General features: G+C 40.7%; 1 protein-coding gene across 1 annotated transcript in view; it reads left to right on the forward strand.

Annotated features, from left to right (window-relative positions):
• LOC144679333 (kinesin-like protein KIF20A) overlaps nt 1-22,663 on the forward strand; it is a 51,914-nt gene that overhangs the window by 3,679 nt on the left and 25,572 nt on the right. The window contains exons 3-9 of the mRNA XM_078539698.1: nt 3,265-3,403; nt 4,083-4,267; nt 5,312-5,420; nt 10,857-11,033; nt 13,182-13,293; nt 13,467-13,538; nt 20,752-20,898. Of these exons, the coding sequence (XP_078395824.1) occupies nt 3,265-3,403; nt 4,083-4,267; nt 5,312-5,420; nt 10,857-11,033; nt 13,182-13,293; nt 13,467-13,538; nt 20,752-20,898 (941 nt within the window). The remainder of the gene's footprint in view (nt 1-3,264; nt 3,404-4,082; nt 4,268-5,311; nt 5,421-10,856; nt 11,034-13,181; nt 13,294-13,466; nt 13,539-20,751; nt 20,899-22,663) is intronic.

The raw sequence follows: 22,663 nt of genomic DNA on the forward strand, positions 1-22,663 counted from the left end.
ATAAAATTACTATGACATGAATTTATAATGGAGCAACAGGCCATTTGGTCTTATGGGTATATACTGGTGTTTATGTTCCAAATGAGCCTCCTCCCAAATTGCTTCATCTAACCCCACCAATGTATCCTTCTACCCCCTTCTCATGTACTTGTACTTGTATTTATACCAGGTTGGGGGGGAAAACAGACCAGAAACATTTTTCTCTCCACAGGTAATTGACTGGGAGATGAGCCTAGCAGGAAAGACAGTGGAACGGCAATGGCAGGAGTTTCTGGGAGTAATTTGGGAGACACAGCAAAAATTCATCCCTAGGAAGAAGAAGCATACTTAAAGGAGGATGAGGCAACCATGGCTGCCAAGCGAAGTCAGGGACAGCATAAAAACTAAAGAGAAAGCATACAATGTGGCAAAGAGCAGTGGGAAGCCAGGGGATTGGGAAGCCTACAAAGACCAACAGAGGACAACTAAAAAAAGAAATAAGGAGGAAGAAGTTTAAATATGAAGGTAAACTAGCCAGTAATATAAAAGAAGATTGCAAGAGATTTTTTAGATATATAAAGGATAAGAGAGATGCAAAAGTGGACATTGGGCAGCTGGAAAATGACGCTGGAGAAGTAGTAGTGGGGAACAAAGAAATGGCGGAGGAACTGAATAGGTACTTTGCGTCAGTCTTCACGATGGAAGACACGAGTAACATCCCCAAAGTTCAAGAGAGTCGGGGGGCAGAGGTGAGTATGGTGGCCATTATCAAGGAGAAGGTGCTAGGAAAACTGAAATGTCTGAAGGTGGATAAATCACCTGGACCAGATGGATTATACCCCAGAGTTCTGAAGGAGATAGCTGAAGAGATAGTGGAGGCGTTAGTGGTGATCTTTCAGGAATCACTCGAGTCAGGGAGGGTCCCAGAGGACTGGAAAATCACTAATTTAACCCCTCTGTTTGAGAAGGGAGTGAGGCAATTATAGGGAAATTACAGGCCGATTAGCCTGACCTCAGTTGTTGGTAAGATTTTAGAGTCCATTATTACGGATGAGATTTCAGAATACTTGGAAGTGCATGGTAAAATAGGGCAAAGTCAGCATGGTTTCATCAAGGGGCGGTCATGCCTGACAAATCTGTTAGAATTCTTTGAGGAGGTAACGAGTAGGCTAGACAAAGGAGAGCCAATGGATGTTATCTACTTGGACTTCCAGAAGGTCTTTGCCAAGGTGCCGCACAGGAGGCTGCTCAGTAAGATAAGAGCCCATGGTGTTAGAGGCAAGATACTAGCATGGATAGAAGATTGGCTGTCTGGCAGGAGGCAGAGAGTGGGGATAAGGGGGTCCTTCTCAGGATGGCGGCAAGTGACTAGTGGAGTTCCGCAGGGGTCCGTGTTGGGACCACAACTTTTCACTTTATACATTTAATGATCTAGATGAAGGAACTGAGGGCATTCTGACTAAGTTTGCAGATGATACAAAGATAGGTGGAGGGACAGGTAGTATTGAGGAGGCGGCGAGGCTGCAGAAGGATTTGGACAGGTTAGGAGAATGGGCAAAGAAGTGGCAGATGGAACACAACATGGGGAAGTGTGAGGTCATGCACCTTGGTAGGAAGAATAGAGGCATGGACTATTTTCTAAATGGGGTGAGAATTCAGAAATCTGGAGTGCAAAGGGACTTGGGAGTCCTAGTCCAGGATTCTCTTAAGGTTAACTTGCAGGTTGAGTCGGTAGTTAGGAAGGCATATGCAATGTTGGCATTTATTTCGAGAGGACTAGAATATAAAAGCAGGGATGTGCTGCCGAGGCTTTATAAGGCTCTGGTCAGACCACATTTAGAATATTGTGAACAATTTTAGGCCCAGTATCTCAGGAAGGATGTGCTGGCCCTGGAGACGGTCCAGAGGAGGTTCACGAGAACGATCCCAGGAATGAAAGGCTTAACATATGAGGAACGTTTGAGGACTCTGGGTCTATACTCGATGGAGTTTAGAAGGATGAGGGAGGATCTGATCGAAACTTACAGAATACTGAAAGGCCTGGATAGAGTGGATGTGGGGAAGATGTTTCCATTAGTAGGAGAGACTAGGACCCGAGGGCACAGCCTCAGAGTAAAGGGAAGACCTTTTAGAACAGATGAGGAGAAACTTCTTTAGCCAGAGTGGTGAATCTATGGAATTCATTGCCACAGAAGGCTGTGGAGGCCAGGCCATTGAGTGTATTTAAGACCGAGATAGATAGGTTCTTGATTGGTAAGGGGATCAAAGGTTGCGGGGAGAAGGCGGGAGAATGGGGTTGAGAAACTTATCAGCCATGATTGAATAGCGGAGCAGACTCGATGGGCCGAATGGCCTAATTTCTGCTCCTACGTCTTATGGTCTTAGGTACTGCCTGAACTGAGTATTTCCAGCATTTTCTCTTGTTACCTCAGTTGGCTAGACGGCTAGCACGTAGATCAGATTAGTGCAAACAGTACGGGGTTTTTTCCCCTTCTGGCTGAGGTAGATTTGGGGCCTGCCACCTTGTTCTACCCTTGGTAAAAATCAAGGCACTTTGCAGTGATTTGGTGAATAATTACTAACGACTTGTCTTCAAGCCGAAAACTCAATAAGGAATGCATCAATGCAATTCACTTCAGTCATTTCATGTTTTTGCCAGAGTAAGTAATCTTCTGAATTCCTGGAGTTGATTTATTAATGACTACCTTATATTTATCTACTCGATCAAGCACCTTCACATTTTTAAAGATATCTAACCTGATCACCTGAGTCTGCTCTTTTCTAAAGAGAAGAACCCTGGTCAGTTGTGTTTTCCTGGAATTCGGTAGATTGATGGGTGATTTGATCGATGTTTACAAGATACTATCAGGAACATATGGAGTAGATCAGAGTGAACTATTTCTGCTGGTTAGAGTCTAGGACTATGGAGCATGGTCCAAAAATTGGAACTAGACGTTTTCATGAGGGAAATTAGGCAACACCTCTACACCTGCAGAGGGTGTAGAAGTTCGGAAATCTTATGCTCACACAAATTGATTCTAGAACAATGGCTAAAAACATCTATCAAAGTTAATTTTAATAAGGGGCAAAGGCAGATATATGATGCTAGGTTGCAGGGCAGCCATAATCTCATTGAATAGCAGAACAGACTTAAGGAACTGATTGGCCTATTCTGATCATCTGGATTTTTTTTTTGACATTTGGATTTTGTTCCTAATTCTAGATTATATTCAATATCATTCAATGAGACACTTCTTCCCAGTTCTTTTTATTGTCTGTTGTTAGATCTTTGGGCAGGAAACCAGTCAAAAAGAATTCTTTGATGACACAGTAAAGGATCTGGTTAAACAATATCTCCAAGGGCAAAACTGTTTGGTGTTTACCTACGGAGTTACCAATGCTGGAAAGACCTACACTATTCAAGGTATGGTAATAGAGGGAGAAGAAAGAGATAAAACTAGATGCCAAACAAAAATTGCTGTTGAGCTGCTTGTTCAAAAGACCATGCACAATTTGCCCTATTGATTATTTGCAGCTCAAACCATGGGTAAAACTTTGCAGATAAAATTCCCCCATGACTATTGTAGTGTGATAAATGTTTAGGCTATGTTGTATGTAGATTGCAATCAAAGATTTCCTCCTTTTCAAAGACTTTAGCATTGAAACCTGGGGCTCTTGTTGAATTAAGTTGCCATTACATTTTTGGATTCTGTACTTAATATCCTACTCTGGTTCAACATCTAACCATTTCTGTGAAAAGACCTTGTGTCCATTATGATCTAGAATTCGCTTACCAGTAAGTATCTTGTGTAACAACATCCTTACACTTGCTTTCAATAGGCACAAATGGTAAACTGCAGGTGACCAAAATCAGTATACCTCAATGGTGTTGAGGTCTATCTTGTAAACTATAATATTGAAGCCTTAAGTGCTCAATTATTAAATGCAAGTGTTCAGTAGTTTAATTTCTGTAACCAATAATTCAATATTTAAAAGCTATTTCTTTAAGATTTTCAGAAATTGATGTTTTGACTTGCCCATCTCTCTGTAAAATGTGGATATTATTGCCCCCTTCAGATACTTATCCTCTTGGTCAACCACAGGTACTGCTAAAGATGCTGGTATCTTGCCAAGAGCACTGGGCATGCTCTTTGATCACATAAAAGGCAGACAATATCAAAAGATGGATTTAAAGCCACATATCGGTGATGAGGTGTTAAAACTGGACAGCCACCAAACCTGGCAAGAAAAAACTATCAAGGCTGCAATCTTTTCCATGCTGAGAGAGGTGATGTGATTCTGAAAATTATATGTAACCTAATCTGTTGTGAATTTTTTACTTTTGTGAAGTAGTAGTATTCGTTCTGTGGAGGTGGGTGTGGGTAATGGTGGTGCTTGGCTGGCTAGTGTGTGGTTCAGAATAAAGCCAACGGCTTGGGGTTCTATCCCCATTTTCTGGCTGAGGTAGATTTGGGCCTGCTTGCTCACCCTGCCCCATGGTAAAATCATGGTGTTAGCTGTGGTTCGGTGCTCCTCGAATAATCAAGAATGCTATCTGAAGAAATAGTAGTATTTAGAGTTTCCTTTCAAATCAAATGCTTTGATATTGTGCCCTATGGAAATGTTCAATAATTAAAGCACAATGCTGGAAATTTTAATTGACCCAATTTTCATGAAATCGGGTCTTTTTCAGATGGCCTGAAATTCAAATTAGAGCTGATTTTTTTTTTGATATTGCGAGCACCTATAGTATAGCATTTGCATTCGACAAACAGAAATAACCATAACTCCTATTTTACTCGAGTGGCCTGCTTATTATAAAATTCCTGTAGAACTGAGAGATTTTAATTAATATGTTGCCTTTATTGGTAAAATGAGTGTTTGTTTAGTTTTTTAATGCTGAGAGATTTAGCAATGTCTGTTTCCATTTTATGCAGAGTTGCTTTTCTTATGATTTTTAAATTCACTGGAGAAAAGATTATTTGAAAACACAAATGGATGTACTTCTCAATACTGATTCTAGTGTCAATGTTACAATAGATAGGGTGAACATGTGCTTTCAAGGCCACTTCTTTGATAGGAAGTTCAATATTGCTCTATACTGTGCTAATCCTGTAATGATGTTTGTCCAATTTAGGTTAAATTTTTAAGTTGATTGCTACTGATGCACTACGTGAATCCTGCAATTTAGGTTAGATATACTGGGTTAGTCACGATTATTGAAACAGTCCAGTCATTCTGTCCAATGTCGTTTGCACTACATATTTCAGAACAGGAATACAAATGGACATTGGAATGATATTTTAAGAGTTTGACAATCCTTCCTTCCTAGGAGACAGAATATCACCCTTTGAAGATGCCAACCAGCAAGAGCAGCCAAAAGGACCTGGCACAGCCTAGTTCCACCTCTCTGGCAGTCCCTGTATCCTCGGATCATCTAGGTATCTTCTTGTTAACTTTTTCTATTTGCAACGTTTTGATGTATGTTCATACAACCATTTTCAAAAGGATTCATTTTGCACAGTTAGAACTAAATTATATTTGTTCTGGCTCATAGCCATCATTGACTACAGAATTTGGAGGTAGAAAAAGATGAAAATATAATATGGTGGTTAATGAAAAGGCAGCGTTATGTGATGAGTGCTTTTTTAAATCTTTCATGGGATGCAAGCATTGCTGGTTTACAGGAGGATAGTTAAGGGTTAAGTCTTCCAAAAGCTTATGGTTGAGGAGGTAGAAAGGCAATAAATTAATGTATACCTCAAGAAATGTTGTTGAGGGACAGAATTAAAAATTAAAAAAAATTAAGGTGGGACCAAATGGTACTTGCCCTAGAGTTCAGGAATCATTATTTTAATAAAAGAATAATTAGTGACAGGAGCTATAGCACAGGACTGGAGGTTATCAAAATCTTTAAAAAGCTGAGCCAAATGATTTTTATTTTCTTGATTTAACCTTGTGTCATTTGCAGGAAATGACAAAAGATTATAATTGGAGATGAAATAAATGCTTAAAGGGCATAGACAGAATAGAGATGGCTCAAGGATTGGTGAAGCATAAAACTTGAAAAGTAGAGGAACTGATGGTGTTCAGATACACTTTTTTTTAAAACTGGATATGTTGATAAAATTGTACATTTACAATGAGTGAGTCCTAAGGTTTTTACTGTTGGGAGCATTGAGTAAAAATGAAGTTATGAGCCTAAATGTAGACAGTTTTGTGTTGCTGAGTTTTAATGAGGTTTTCCTGTTAAAGTCATCTTGTCTTTCCATACCTAAGCGATGCTTTGCTTCTCCTATAACAGACTTGAGATAGTTTGTACAGTTTAACTTCAACAATTTATTAAGAACTATTTGCAAAGACCTCAGGGTAAGTGCGTCATATTCCAGACATGGCGATGGCGTGGTGGTATTGTTGCTGGACTACTAAGCAGAGACCCAGGGTAATGCTCTGGGGACTTGGGTTCGAATCCCATCATGGCAGATGGTGGAATTTGAATCCAATAGAAATCTGGGACCATTGTCGGTCCTTACTTGGCCAAACATGGGCAAGGAAACCTCCTGCTGATTACCACATAACATCCTCTCTCAGCTGATGAACACCACTTGGAGGAAGCACTGAGGGTGTGGGGGACTTCAATGACCATCACCCAGAGTGGCTCGGTAGTACCACTACTTACCAAGCTGGCTGAGTCCTAAATGACATAGCTGCTAGACTGGGTCTGCGACAGGTGTTGAGGGAACCAACAAGAGGGAAAAACACACTTGACCTCATCCTCACCAACCTGCCTGCCACAGATGCATCTGTCCATGACAGTATCGGATACCCTCCATCGCATTGTGAGACACTACCATACTAAATTTCAAACGGATCTCAAGACTGGGCATCCATGAGGCACTGTGGGCAGCAGAATTGTACTCGAACACAATCTGTAACCTCATGGCCCGGCATATCCCCCACTCTATCATTACTGTCAAGCCAGGGATCAACCTGGCTTCAATGAAGAGTGCAGGAGGGCATGCCAGGAGCAGCACCAGGCATACCTAAAAATGAGGGGTCAACCTGGTGAAGCTACTTGTGTGCCAAACAGCATAAACAGCAAGTGACAGAGCTGAGTGATCCCACAACCAATGGAACAGCTCTGCAGTCCTGCCACATCCAGTGATGAATGGTAGTGGACAATTAAACAACTCAACTGGAGGAGGAGGCTACACAAGTATCCCCACCCTCAATTATGGAGGAGCCCAGCACATCAGTGTAAAACATAAGGCATTGGCTACAATCTTCAGCCAAAAGTGCTGAGTGAACGATCCATCTCGACCTCCTCCAGAGGTTCCCAGAATCACAGATGCCAGTTTTCAGCCAATTCAATTCACTCCACGTGATATCAAGAAACAGCTGAAGGCACTGGATACTGCAAAGGCTATTGGCCCTGACAATCTGGCAATAGTACTGAAGACATGTACTCCAAAACTTGCTGCACCCCTAGCCAAGCGCTTCCAGTACAGCTACAACACTGGCATCTACCTGGCTATGTGGAAAATTGCCCATTATGTCCTGTGTACATAAAAAGCAGGACAAATCCAACCCGACCCACCAGTCTACTCTCAATCATCAGTAAAGTAATGGAAGGGGTTATCAACAGTGCTATCAAGCAGCACTTGCTTAGCAATAACCCACTCACTGACGCCCAGTTTGGATGCTGCCAGGGCCACTCAGCTCCTGACCTCATTACAGCCTTGATTCAAACATTGACAAAAGAACTAAACTCCTGAGGTAAGGTGAGTGTGACCACGCTTGGCATCAAGGAGCCCTAACAAAACTGGAGTCAATGGGAATCGGAGGGGGGTGGTGGGGAAAACTTTCTGCTGATTGGAGTCATGCCTAGCACAAAGGAAGATAACTGTGGTTGTTGTAGGTCTATCATCTCTGCTCCAGGACATCACTGCAGGAGTTCCTCAGGGTAGTGTCCTAGGCCCTACCACCTTCAGCTGCTTCTTCAATGACTTTCCTTGCATCATAAGGTCAGATGTGGGGATGTTTGCTGATTGCACAAGGTTCAGCAGCATTCACGACAACTCAGATACTGAAGCAGTCCATGTCCAAATACAGCAAGACCTGGACAATATCCATGCTTGGGCTGACAAGTGGCAAGTAATGTTCGTGCCACACAAGTCAGACAATAACAATCTCCAACAAGAGAGAATCTAACCATCACCCTTGATGTTCAATGGCATTACCATTGCTGAATCCCCCACTATCAACATCCTGGGGGTTACCATTGACCAGAAACTGAACTGGACTAACCATGTAAATACTGTGGCTACAAGAGCAGGTCAGAGGCTAGGAATCTTGTGACGAGTAACTCGTCTCCTTGACTCCCTAAAACATGTCCACCATCTACAAGGCACAAGTCAAGAGTGTGATGGAATACTCCCCACTTGCCTGGATGAGCATAGCTCACACAACACTCAAGAAGCTTGACACTGTCCAGGACACAGCAGTCATTTGGTTGATTTTATTGTATATGCTTCCTCAACCACTGCCCCAACTCAGTGTCAAGGACTGCAGACAGGATGAGGAGGGAAAGTTTTCTATGTAATTTGTGATTTTGATAAGAGACAGGGAATGAATTTGGGAGGTGGCAACAACATGTTCAAGGACTTTGTAAAGAAAAGGCAGATGGGATGGTACTTTTCAAGGGCAGTGGGGTCAAAATTTTTTTGAGAAGAGGGATAATGATGGCAGATTTGAAAAGGACAACACCAGAAGAGAGAATGGTTTACAAGACCAGAAGGGGAAGTTGGGTAATCAAGTAGCTGGGAATAGGATTGAAGGAATAAGAGGTGGGTATTGTGGACAAGATGAATTTGGAGAGGACATGAGGAAAGATAGAAGGGAAACTTGTAGAAAAGGAGTTCAGGTCTAGGGTAGTAGTACGTTTGTTCCAGCGGGCTAGTGGAAGGGAGGGTTATAGCTGAGACAACTGAATGAATGGTCTTGATCTTGGTTTCAGTAATCCATGAGCTTCTCCCACTTATTGGAGGTGATGGGGAATGGTTTAAGTAAAAAGTAAACTTTACAGTAAAGGAAAGAAGCCAGGGACTGTCTTTGCATTTCAGCATGGTCCTGGAATAGCGGGTATTTTTTGGCAGACAAGAACAGGACCCAATAGTGTTTAAGTGATCCAGTTAGATCTGGCAGTGATGGCCAAGTCCGTTGGTCTTCGGGGAACTGAGATGAGGGCAGTAATGGGGGCACTACCTCCAGGTTGCATGCTATCCTGACTTGGAAATGTATTGCCATTCCTTCACCTTTGTCAAAATCCTGGAACTTCCTACCTAACAGCACTGTGGGAGCACCTTCACTGCATGGACTGCAGTTGATAAGACAGCTCATCACTCCCTTCTTGAGGAAAATAGGGGATGGATAATAAAAACTAGCCTTGCCAGCAATGCTCGCATCCTATGAATGAATTAAAAGAAAAATACAATTTGAGAACAAGAATTTAGATTTACCATTTAAAATAAATTTTCAATGTTTTGAGGAGTGAGGCTGATGGTAGAAATGGGGTGAAGCTGGTGATAGAAACAGTGCAGTAAAGGGGTTATGTTAGAAAATGCAGAAACACATTTGTTATGGTGCGGTAGGAGACTATTCAGTCCATCCTGTCTGCACTGGCAAGGAGTATACAGCTATTTTTAACCCTAAAAATGTATTAAGGAGGCAAATTGAATTTTGGGATTTGTAGTGAGTAATTGTATGTTGAGATCACGACTGCATAATACAACTGAACAGCATTTTAAATATTGCCTGCTGTTTCCAATTCCTCTGTGCATGCAGCTAGAATAGCCATGGAGTTGCAATTTACCAGGGTGATAGTGTCTGAAGGGTATGAGGGATAAGTGAAACTAACTGAGGCTGTATTCTCCTTTTTTTCTTGAACTGAGAAAATTGAGACTTTCATTGGGTTTTTCCAAAATGATAACAGAATAGACACAAATAAATAAATTGGTAGGAAAATTAAATAAAAAGGCTAGAACCTTAACGTTAAAGATTAGAATGACTTCCAGATTTTTGATGTGTTTTTAACAAGTAGTGATCAATGTTACCTTTATTCTTAAATATGATAATTGATGTATGATGAGATAGCAAAAAAAAAAAAATTCAGCACCAGATGAGACTGGTAAGAATTAAATGTTTTTTTTCTACGCTAATGCATATCTGGAGATGATGCATCACTTCACAATTGCATGAAGTGGTGTTGCACTTAAAATCTATACAGGGCCATCCCTGGGACTTCTAACTAAAATCATTGTTGAGAAATCAAAAGGGGTTGACTGGAGCTGGAGGCTCCCCAACTGCCATGTATTTTGTTCAAACTTTTCCACCTGCAGATGTTCCAAGGTTATAGGGCCAACAAAAGTAATTAATACATTGGGCACACTAGAATATACTTGCTTCTCTTTACCAATTTGATAGTGCATTAATCAGCAAATATTGATAAGTTATCTGCACGAGTTAATATCTCCTCCTGCCATGTCCAATACTCGCAATGGCGAATAATATCTTCAGCTGGGAGCATTTTGCTTTTAGATGAACAGATTACTACAAATGAAAAATAGTACTTTATCTTCCTCCACCATGTCCTAGAAAGACTAGCAACACTATCCCTGTCTTCTCCATTGGAACTTGCATTTATGACTGACTTTGAAAGATAAAGCCACAACACCCTTTACTATAAGGTTATTGGTGGTAGCTGCCTAATCTGCTGTAATATTTAATGTAGTAGCTGACTTGAGTATTTGAAGTTTTAAATTATTTAATCTTTGTTTCAAATTTTTTTATGACACGTCATTCTAAACTCCTCTTGACAGCATCTGATATGGGTCTCGCTGATCAAAGACCACCGAAATATTCAGTATGGGTTTCATTTTGTGAGATTTACAATGAATATGTGTATGATCTATTGGATGCAGTACCAACTTTAAAAAGCCAGAAACGTCAAAACCTGCGAGTCTGTGAAGATCAAAAAGGAAATAGCTATGTTAAAGGTATAGCCTAATAATTTAGTGTTTATATTAAAAAAAAATGCTAAGATTTAACATGAAATGTGAGTAAAGACCATTCTATATAGTGGTAAACCAAAAATTATCCAAGTCTTGATTCCTGCTCGGGTTACTACTTATTAACATTTGGCAAACAATGTAGACATTTTTTTTCTGTCCTGTTAGCAGCATTTAATGTGAATGAAATAAAAAATACTGGAAATGTTAGTCAGGGTCTGTGGAGAGAAACAGTTAACATTTCAAGTCATGATGACCTTTTCATTAGAACCAAAGAAACATAGAAATGTAAAAGTTTTCAGCCAATGGAAGGGGAGGAGGGACAGGAAGAACAAAAGAAAAACTCTTATAGGGTGGAGGGTGCGAGAGTTTAAATAATATTTCATGATACAAAAAAGAGTGGCAATGGATACAGTAAAGAGACAAAAGATGTTTCCAGATGGAGTGTTAATGGTTATGTAACAGCCATCTGATTGCAATGTGAAGGGATGAAGAAATAAATGAGACCAGATTGAACCAGCCAAAACAAAAACACGCAAGATGAAGGCAGAGGTTATGATCTAAAATTGTAGTGAGTCCAATGTTGAAGGCTGTAAGATTGCTGAGTCAAAAGATGAGGTGCTTTTCATGAAGTTTGCACTGAGTCTCACTGGAATACTGTAGCAGGCCATACAGGTCAGAGTGGGGGCAAGATGGAGAATTAAAATGACAAGTGACAGGAAGCTTGGACATACTTCCTGCAGAGTCAGCTTTTATACCATGAAATATTTTGTTGTTTAATCTCTTGCACCCCCTATCACTGACCTTCCCTTTTATTTTTGCTCTTTTTGTAAGTAGTTCAGAGACCAGACAATAAATTTTGGACATGGAGACACTTGATATCATGGTATCAGGGCAATTTATTAAGCAATGCTTAAACAAAGGCAGTTGATACGCTCTAGTTCAGATGGTTCTGGTTTCCCACTGACTTTTGTGGCTAGATGGCTCATGATGCTGTTTCTTTTGCTGCTTCCGATGTCATCTTCAAATTGATGCAACAAGCTCTCAAGTCCGTTCCGTTCTTTCTTTTTGTCCCTTGTAGCTGTGAGCTCTTGTGTTATTGTGTCCTGTTGTGGTGTTGTCCAGATCTTATCTTTCCGTCAATGTTTACGTTAACTCATCAATTGTGACCATGAACCATGGTCACGACCTGTAGCCGTTACCGAACAGCATATCCTTAACCGCATGCGTGGATGGATTGTGTTCTGATTTTAACTTGACCCATGCAGGTTGTACTTCCTGATGCATCTAATGTTAATCCTTCATCTGCCAGGAACTCCTACAAAATGCACATAAAAAGGAATTCATAATGCACCATAGTATTTTTTTTTTAAATACAAAAAAGGTATAAAAGGTTCACATTCCGCTGGCTTAAAACCTACTAGATTTCTTTCTTCTGTTCTGATGAAAGGTAATCTTGACCTGAAATGTTAACATTTTTTCCTCTCAGCAGATGCTGCCTGACTTTGCTGAGTATTTAGAGCAGTTTTTACTTTTATTTGATTTACAGCATTAGCAACATTTTGCTTTTTTATTAACGTGAACAATTTGTTTATGGTGGCACTGCCTGAGAGGTGGATGTTGATTTAAGACACTGGAAGAAATTTGTTCTCTTCAAATAGTCAGGATGGGGCCTTTATTTAGCACCTACAGCAATGGGACATCATCTCTGGTTCTCAGTAGACACCCAGAATTTGAGCAAGTAGTCCTTTTGACACAGAATTGACCAGCTAAGTCAACCTGACATCAGGACTGAGAAAGGAAAATTAGATAGGGTTCTTGCTCTGAATTATTATTTGACTCTTGTTGGAAAGTGTACTGGTTTTGAATGTCTAGTAATTTTTGGGGACGATGCTTGCTAATCCTTTTTATAGTTTAATGACACTGGCTATCTGGATCATAAATTTAAAAATACCTGCTTTGCTGGGATACTGGAGGTCTGATAATCAGGAAAAGGATAGAAAAAGTGTGTTTTTGTTTTTAGCTGATTTCTATTCAAATGTATGAATTCCTAACTGTTTCCAGAAGTTGAATGCCCGTGTAATTTGTTTTATCATGGCTAAAATGTTAGTGATTCAATTGTTTGAAATATTTTAGATCTAAAGTGGATCAACATTACCAGCTCAGATGAAGCTTTCAAATTCCTGAAAATAGGAAATAAAAATCGAAGTTTGGCTTGCACCAAAATAAATCAACAATCAAGCAGAAGGTATATGTATAATTCTTACTGTTACTACTTTAAATTGAAATCGTTTTAAACTCTAATTTTTAACCTGTTAATCAATTAAGATTTTTGATGATTTGTCAAAACTAATTCCATGATTTAAAATTTTGAATCTTACCATTAGATAAAATCTAATTGGTCAAATTACCTTTTTACAGTCACAGTATATTCTCCATTCGACTGATAGAAATAATTGGTGAAGACAAGCCCTATGTAATAAGGACTTCTGAGTGAGTTAACTTTTTTAAATTAACAATTATTCAATTTTTGCATCTTATTGCAATTGGACATTTTTTTTTGTATATTGAAGCTGAAACAAAACCTGTCTTGAATCTGTATGCTGTTCTGTACCAAGGCAACATATTAGAATGTTTTATTTGATGAAAAGCTAAAGAATGATTTGTTTTCACCGACACAAAATTGGAATTTTTTTCTTTCATGGGATGTGGGTGTCACTAGCTGGGCCAGCATTTATTTCCCATCACCTAATTGCCCTTGAGGAATGTAGCAATCAGTATCTTGGCACAGAAGGGAGGCATGCAACCCATCACGCTTGTGCTGGCTTTGAAAGAGCTGTTCAGTTAAGAACGACTTCCAAGCTTTTACCCCAGAACACTGCAGATTATTCTCTTCAAATACATATCCAATTGTGGAGGTGTTGTGGCGCAGTGGGTAACATCCTTACCTCCTGAGTCAGAAGCCCTGGGTTTGTGTTCTATCCCAGGACTCTATGGTCAGGGAAAGCGGATTCGTAACATGGCCAAACAGGTTGATAAGCAACCTTCAAATCCTCCAATGGCAGGCAGTAGAAGCAGGAGTGATTCCTGGTGGGCCATGTGATTTGAAAAAAGGTTGGAGCCTCTACTACCACTATCCATCACTCTGGAATGCAACTTGCATATTGGCACAGCAACCCAGACTCTAAGTGATTTTTAACACACCACCATCGCATGTGCAATTGTTCTTTTGAAAGTATCTGTGGAATCTGCTCCCATCACACCGCCCTTTTCAGTTAATATATTCTAGATCTCAACTCTCTAGCAGGTTGTGGTGGAATTCTCCCCACTTCCCCGCTAGTTCTTTAAAATCATCGCCTGCTTTTCAACCCACTTGCCTGAGGAAACACTTTTTTTCTTCTCCGTAGTTTGAAATAGAGAGAAAATGCTGGGAACGCTCCTCTGTTCGAGTAGACCAAGGTAGGCAGCCAATTAAAGCCCAGGAAGATGCCCGTCACTGAGGCAGGGGAGTGGGATGGAGTGGCAATTGGAGCCAGAAGCACCAAAGCCCAAGGAGGGCACCTGGATATCAAAGGCTGCACCCCTAGCCCTTTGCTGCCCCCAGAGTTGTGAAACCATCCTCCCCACCTATCCAATCGCCTACATCTGGTAGAAAGTAAAGGTAGCCAACCTGCCATCTTAATTATGCTGCTGCTGGGCCAGCCATCCATTAAGAGGCTGCCTCCAGAAGGATTGCTTGCACGGTTCTGCTGTCTGCCCATGTAAGCTCAGGACCCACATATGGTCTGGATGTTGGAACTTGCCCCTTTCTGAGAAAATCCCAGCCAATGTTTCAGGTCAGTCTTCTAAAAGAACATTGACCTGAAAGTTAACTCTGTTTCTGTCCCCACAGAACCTGGCTAACCTGCTGAACATTTCCAAAATTTTTTGTTTTTACTTTAGAATTCTAGCATTCCTAGTATTGAATAACTTTATTAGGTTTCCTCTTAACTACCTCTACTCTCAAAAGAATAATCCAAATTGACCTTTTTCACTAAAAAAACTGAAAACAAGGTTTTTAAAAAAAAAAAATCTTGTGTTTGCATAGTGCCATTCAGAAAGTGCTGTTCAGAATGTCCCAAAGTGCTTTGACAATGAAGTATGTGAAGTACTTGAGTGCGTGGTTTTTGTTTGTAGACTCTCAATCGCATCTTTCCAGTTTCTTGATTCTATAGCTGTCACACATTGTTGCAACACCTGATCTTCTATTGCTGCTCTGTCAGTTGGTTTTAGTGGCTTTGGCACCACATTTTAGGCTTACTAAAATGTTATTTGGCAGCTGTTTTTTTTTAAAAGGACTAGTAGGACTGATTGTCGGCAACGGATGTTGTGAAAGATAGTCCGCTGGGTTGAGCTTGCCTGGCTGATACTCGTCATGGAATTTATATACTCTCTTGTAGATCGAATATCCAATGCTCTATTCAAGTGGGTGTTTGCTATGTAGATTGTTGAACAAGCTTACTTATATTGTGCGATCAGTTATTACTTGCATCTATACAAGTAGAAAAGAAAGTGTAAGATACCCTCTGATTTAGTGCTTCTCGTTCTGTTTGCAAATAACATTGCTCCACAGGCATTGGCAACCTGCTTGCCATCGCAATGATTGATGGGTCACCCGTCATGTCTTTCTGCACCGAAGTGAATTGAGCTTGCCATCCATGACTGGTTGGGTGATTTTTTTTTTTTCTCCAGGATTAATGTAGGGATTTGTGACTTTCTGACGACTGTTTGATCTGATGTACAGCCTGTTTGTGTGATTTGGTCCACTCCCACTTGGGGTGTCTCGTCAGATTGCATAGTAGGGGGAAGATAACAGTGAGGTCAGGAATGAAGTGACTACAGTACCTGATGAATTTAAGTAGACTCCAGAATTCCTACACATTGTAGAATCTGCAGCATTTGTGATGGCTTCAACTTTCCATGGATCAAGTGATTCTCCTTCACCACTGAACATATGATCAAAGAATTCAAATTTTTCATTGAATGGGCACTTATAACCTTACCTTGAACAAAGACAATTTCTAAGATAAAGGAAAAATACTGCAGATGCTGGAAATCTGAAACAAAAACAAAAAATGCTGGAAAAACTCAGCAGGTCTGACCGCATCTGTGGAGAGAAAGACCGAGTTAACGTTTCGAGTCCGTATGACGACACTTCAGAGCTAAAGGGCAGTAGAAATGTGGTGAAATATATACTGCTTTTAAGGGGGGTGAAACAGGTGAAGCTGGATAGAAGGCCAGCGATAGGTGGAGATTGCAAAAGATGTCATAAACAAAGGGTTAATAGTGGTGGTACTGACTAAAGGAGTAGCCAATGGTGACATTGAGTGGAAAACAATGTGATAATGGCCGGACCAGGGTAAGCACTCTGGAAAGTGACACATGCCTCTAGTGGGGTTGGGGTGGGTGGAGGGGACAATGGTGGGGAAAAAAGATCAAAAAGGCTGAGGGTAAAACAATGAATAAAAATGGAAATAAATTTTAAATTAATAATGAAAACAAGTGGGGAAAAAAATATAGAAATAAGGGGGGGGATCAAAAAAGCTTGGGGATGGAGGAGAGAGTTCACGGTCTGAAGTTGTTGAACTCGATGTTAAGTCCGCAGACTCAAATTCCTTTACGTTCGTAGAATCTGCAGCATTTGTGATGGTGTCTGGAGTTCACTTTGTGTGACTGTAGAGGAGAACATCATCACTGATGTTCAGTGTCCTTTCAAGCCCAGAAGTGCAGATTGAATCATGTGCTGAAATACCACAGCTGCTGAATTGACTCAATTGAGCCTCCTGTATCAAATGTCCAATCTACATATAAACCAGGAGTAGGCCGCTTGGTCCTCAAGCCTGCTCTGTCATTCAATAAAATCATGGCGGATCTGATTGTAACCTCCTGCCTACCCCTGATAACCTTTTACCCCTTACTTATCAAGAACCTCCTTACTTAACAAGAACTTACCTAGTTCTGCCTTCAAAATATTCAAAGACCCTGCTTCCACTACCTTTTGAGGAAGAGAATTCCAAAGACTCACGACCTTCAGAAAATTTCTCCTCATCTGTCTTAAATGAGCAACCCCTTATTTTTAAACGGTGACCCCCTAGCTCTAGATTCTCCCACAACAGGAAACATCCACCCTGTCAAGACCCCTCAAGATCTTAAAGGTTTTGATCAAGTCATCTTACTCTTCTAAACTCCAGTGGATACAAACCTAACCTGTCCAACCTTTCCTCATAAGACAACCTGCCTATTCCTGTTAGCCTAGTAAATATTCTCTGAACTGCTAATGCTTTCACATCTTTCCTTTAAATAAGGAGACCAATACTGTACGCAATACTCCAGATGTGGTCTCACCAATGCCCTGTACAAGTGAAGCATAACCTCCCTACTTTTGTATTCAATTCCCCTCTTAATAAAAGGTAACATTCTATTAGCTTTCCTAATTCGTTGCTGTACCTGCATACTAATCTTTTGTGATTCATGCACTAGGATACGCAGATCCCTATGAATCTGAGCTTTGTGATCTCTCACCATTTTAGATAATATGCCTTTTTATTTTTCCTGCCAAAATAGACAATTTCACATTTACCCAGACTATACTCCATTTACCAGGTCTTTGCCCACTCACTTAACCTATTTGTCACTTTGTAGCCTCCTTATTGTCCTCTTCACAACTTGCTCTCCTAACTATCTTGGTGTCATCGGCGTATTGTGCAACCGTACCATCTGTCCCTTCATCCAAGTCACTTCTATAAATTGCAAAAAGTTGAGGCCCCAGCCCTGATCCAGTCGTTGCATCCTACCAACCGGAAAAAGATCCATTTATGTCTACCCTCACTAGCTGAGTGGAGAATACTGCAACATTGTTCTGCAAGCTCAATTTGATGGTAGCCCACATTGAGGTCAAGTTTAGCACCATTTACTTCCTCTCTGATATCATTGAATGTCAAGTGTCTTTCACGTTCATATAAACACAAATTCTAATTTTGGTTCTTGCTCTTGGGTTTCTTGGTGACTTATATGGATGAGACCCAAGGAATATGTTTTTCCCCCAACTTCCTCAATGTCTAGTCAAGTGTCTGCTTTCTGATATGAAAGTGTTTGTTGATGTATGACTGAGGGCACTTATGCATGTAACACCTTTCAGTTTGCTGGTACCAGTGAAGTGATCACTATACAATTCAAGGATGTTATGCATTGGAATCACACATGTGACTGCAATCATGTGCTGATCTGTTGCTGTGCTGGAACATTTGCCAGATATGACACAACAAACAGCATTTGTTCCAGTGTCCTGCGAACTTTCGGTGGTTTGTCACAGTTGTAAACAGAAACTTTCGTATTGCCTGGTTTGCAGAGACTGGGGCAATCCTACATTTTTGAATGTTTTGACTCCTGTGACGTGGACTGATGCTCCTGTATCTATGCAAGCATCTATGTCTAAACTACTAATGGTCACTGTCGCATGTCGCTGGTTGCTGTGTCCAAAGAACACAAAATTGTTTTGGGATCGTGCTCCTCTACATGGGATATGTTCCCTCACCCTCTTGCTATGGTATGTGCACATTGCATGTGGCATCCTTCTGATGGTATTGGTCTTAATTATTTAGCTAGCAAAAAATTTTCCACAAGAGCAGGATGCTCTGTCCATTGTGGATAAGCACAACAGTGTAAATGTGCTTTGCATTCAATGTCATTACCATGATTCCCCACTATCAGCATCCTGGGGGTTACCATTGACCAGAAACGGAACTGGACCAGCCATATAAATACTGTGGTTACAAGAGCAGGTCAGAGGCTTGGAATTCTGCAGCAAGTAACTCGCCTCACCACCTGAGTCCCCACTCTGTCCACCTACAAGGCACAAGTCAGCAGTGCGATGGAATAATCTCCACTTGCCTGGACGAATGCAGCTCAACAATGCTCAAAGCTCAACAACATCCAAGACAAAGCCGGCCTAATTGGCACACCATCCTCCACTTTAAAATTCACTAACTCCACTATCGACTCAGTGGTAGCAGGGTGCACCATCTACATGATGTACTGCAGCAACTCATCAAGGCTCCTTCCAAATCCATGACCACCTCCACCTAGAAGAAAAACGGTGGCAGATGTATGGGAACTTCCCCACCAAACCACACATCATACTGACTTGGAACTATATCGCTGTTCCTTCACTGTCACTGGGTCAAAGTCTTGGAACTCCCCTCCTCACAGCACTGTGGGTGTATGGCCATGACATGGGCTGCAGCGGTTCAAGAAGGTGGCTCACCAGTATCTCTCAATGGCAATTAGGGATGGGCATTAAATGCTGATCTTGCCATCGACGCCCCTATCCCACAAAAGAATAAATTTTTTAAAAAGTTGTAAGTCTGAGATGGCTGTTGTTGCTTTACAGATGATCTCCATGAACAGAGTTGCAAGATTTGAGCTTGGAATAAGGTAGTTACTGTTGACAGCCTCAACTTCGGTAGCTCTGGATTCTGGTGAATAATGATCTTGCTAACTCCCAGCTTGCTTTCTTGAGTTCTTTTTGACGTAGTTGATGAGACAAAATTTGATTTTATTTGTTTTGATTTTGACACACTCAATATCGCCAAAGTTGCACTTGGTTGCTATCGTGTGCAATATTGGTCAATCTTCTAATTTTTGCTCCTTAGTACACAAGACAATTGCCTCATATTGCATTTTTCTTGGGTGTGAAATAAGTTTAATCATTTTTCTTGAGTCGTAGCCTGGGCAAGATAAAAATATCTAAATATCTCAAAAATACCTTCCAATTCATCATCTCTATAATGGAGAAGTAAGGCCTTTTCCCTTTGTCATATCAGCAACACAGTACATGACCAAGGATCTGGGATCCTTCATCTCTAAGGATCAGATTATTCCTGCAGGTTTTTGCATACTGTGTAGACCTTCCCCTTGCTTTTCCTGAGTGGAGTGCCTCCATTTTTGTCTGGCAATAGCTTACAGCCTCATTGTTCCTATAATCTCCAACTAAAATGCTGTCTGCAGAATGCTGGCAAACTGTTTCCAGAAGTTTCATACCTGAAAGCAATGTTTCCTATATTTTACCCTCTTCATCACCACCAGTAAGAAGCAGGTAAGATTCAGTAGGAAGCATTCCTCCTACACCACCTGCTTATTCTCTCTTCCCAGACTCCCTCTGCTAGTATATGGGTATGGTACCTTAAGCAGACAGAACACACACACTGCGATTTTCAATAAACTACAAAATACTTTTGAAATGTAGTCAAGTGTAACACTGCAAACAAACATATAACAGAAATGATCAGAATCTGCTTGAGGGATAATTATTGACCAAGATACAGGTGAGAACTGCCCTGCTCTTCAAAATCAAATCATGGGATATTTTGACACTCAATTAAGTGGGCAAAAGGGGCCTCTATTTAATGCCTCCATCCAAATATGGTACCTCCAACAGTGCTGCACTCCTCCATTATTGCCTGAAGTCTTTGCCTGAAGCCATAGCCTGGAGCGCACAATTTCAGGCAGGGGTTTGAACCTGCAAGTTTCTTGCCCTTGAGGCAAGAGTCTTAACACTGAGCCACAGCTGACACCTAGCAAATGGGTTGATAGCTTTGACAATATTTGGCTTTGAAGGGGAAATTTACTTTTGTCAGTGGCTAAGAATTTTTGTTTTTACTGAGCACAGGCTTGCCTTATGCGATTTGGCTGGGTCAGAGCGGTGTGACAAAGCACAATCTTTTGGCGATCGACTGAAGGAAGCAGGAAACATTAATACATCTCTCCTTATCCTTGGCAAATGTATTTCTGCTCTCAGACAGAAGCAGCAGAATAAGTAAGTATGGAAATAAATTAGATCTCTTGGATGAAGTTAGTAAGTGGAAACATTGGAGTTAAGTTATTGTATTGTGAAACCTAGTTGTGTTTTTAATCAAAACAGTGGGTTAATTATTTTTAAATGTAGGGCAAACTGAATATCCCGCAGCTTGTTTTCCAAGAAAAAAATCAATATTCATTTTTTTTAGAAAGGCATTTTTAAAAACAGATTTCAGTTATTTACCTTGTGCAAAAGTATATATATTTTAATATATTAAAAACTGGAGGATCCAGCTTGTCTCTTAATTTCCTGATTTTATGTGGGTGACCTTCAAAGAGGAAAAAGTTCAGGTACAACCATACGAACATGGAGCAGGATTAGGCCCCTCGAGCCTGCCTCGCCATTTAATAAGATAATGACCTGATCTGATAGCCTCAACCTCAAATCTGTAGCCTGCCTACCCTGATAAACTTTCACTTCCTTGCTTACCAAGAATCTATCCACCTTTTCCTTTAAAAATATTCAGACTCTGCTCCCACCGCCTTTTTCAGGAAGAGTTCCAAAGACTCACGACCCTCAGAAAATTTCGTCTCCTCTCCATTTTAAATGGGTGACCCCCTAGTTCTAGATTCTCCATGAGAGGAAACATCCTCTCCACATCCACCCAGTAAAGACACCTTTGGGATCTTATGTTTCAATCAAACCGCCTCTTACTCTTAACTCCAGCGAATACAAGCCTAGCCTGTCCAATCTTTCCTCATAACCGTCCAGTTCAGGTATCAATCTGGTAAACCTTCTCTAAATTGCTTCCAACGCATTTACATCCTTCCTTACAAAAGGTGACCAATACTGTACACAGTACTCCAGGTGTGGTTTCACTAGTGTTCTGTATAACTGAAGCATAACTTCCCCACTTTTGTATTCAATTCCCCTTGCAATAAATGATACACATTCTATTAGCTTTCCTAATTACTTGGTGTACCTGCATAGTAGCCTTTTGTAATTCACGCACTAAGACACCCAGAATCCTCTGCATCTCAGCTCTGCAATCTCTCACCGTTTAGATAATATGCCTCTTTTGTTCTACCTACCGAAATGGATAATTTCATATTTTCCCACGTTGTACTCCATTTGCCAGATCTTTCCCCACCCATTTAACCTATCTATACCTTTTTGTAGCCTCCTTATGTCCTCTTTTCAGCTTACTTTCCTACCTATCTTTTGTCATCAAGTTTGGTAACCATCCCTTCTATCCCTTCATTCGTCATTAATATAAATTGTAAACAGTTGGCATCCCAGCATTGATCCCTGTGGCACACTACTCATTACATCTTGCCAACCTGAAGAAGACCCATTTATGCCTACTCTCTGGCTGGCTATTAGGAAGCAATCCTCTATCCATGTCAATGTGTTATCCCCTATATCATGAGCTTTTATTTTCCACAATAACCTTTGGCACTTTATCAATACCTTCTGGAAATCTAAGTACAGTACATCTGCTGGTTCCCATGTTGACTCTGCCTGATTACCTTGAACTTATCCAAATGCTCTGCTATAACTTTTAATAATAGCTTCTAACATTTTCCCTACGACAGACGTTAAGCTAACTGGCCTGTAGTTTCCTGCTTTCTGTCTCCTCCTCTTTGAATAATGGAGTTGCATTTACTATCTTCCAACCTAATGAACCTTCCCTGAATCTAGGGAGTTTTGGAAAATTAAAACCAATGCATCAACTATCTCACTAGCCACCTCTTTTAAGATCCTAGGATGAAGTCCATCAGGA

Source organism: Cetorhinus maximus, chromosome 4, assembly GCF_964194155.1.
Source record: "Cetorhinus maximus chromosome 4, sCetMax3.hap1.1, whole genome shotgun sequence".
Taxonomy (NCBI): Eukaryota; Metazoa; Chordata; class Chondrichthyes; order Lamniformes; family Cetorhinidae; genus Cetorhinus; species Cetorhinus maximus.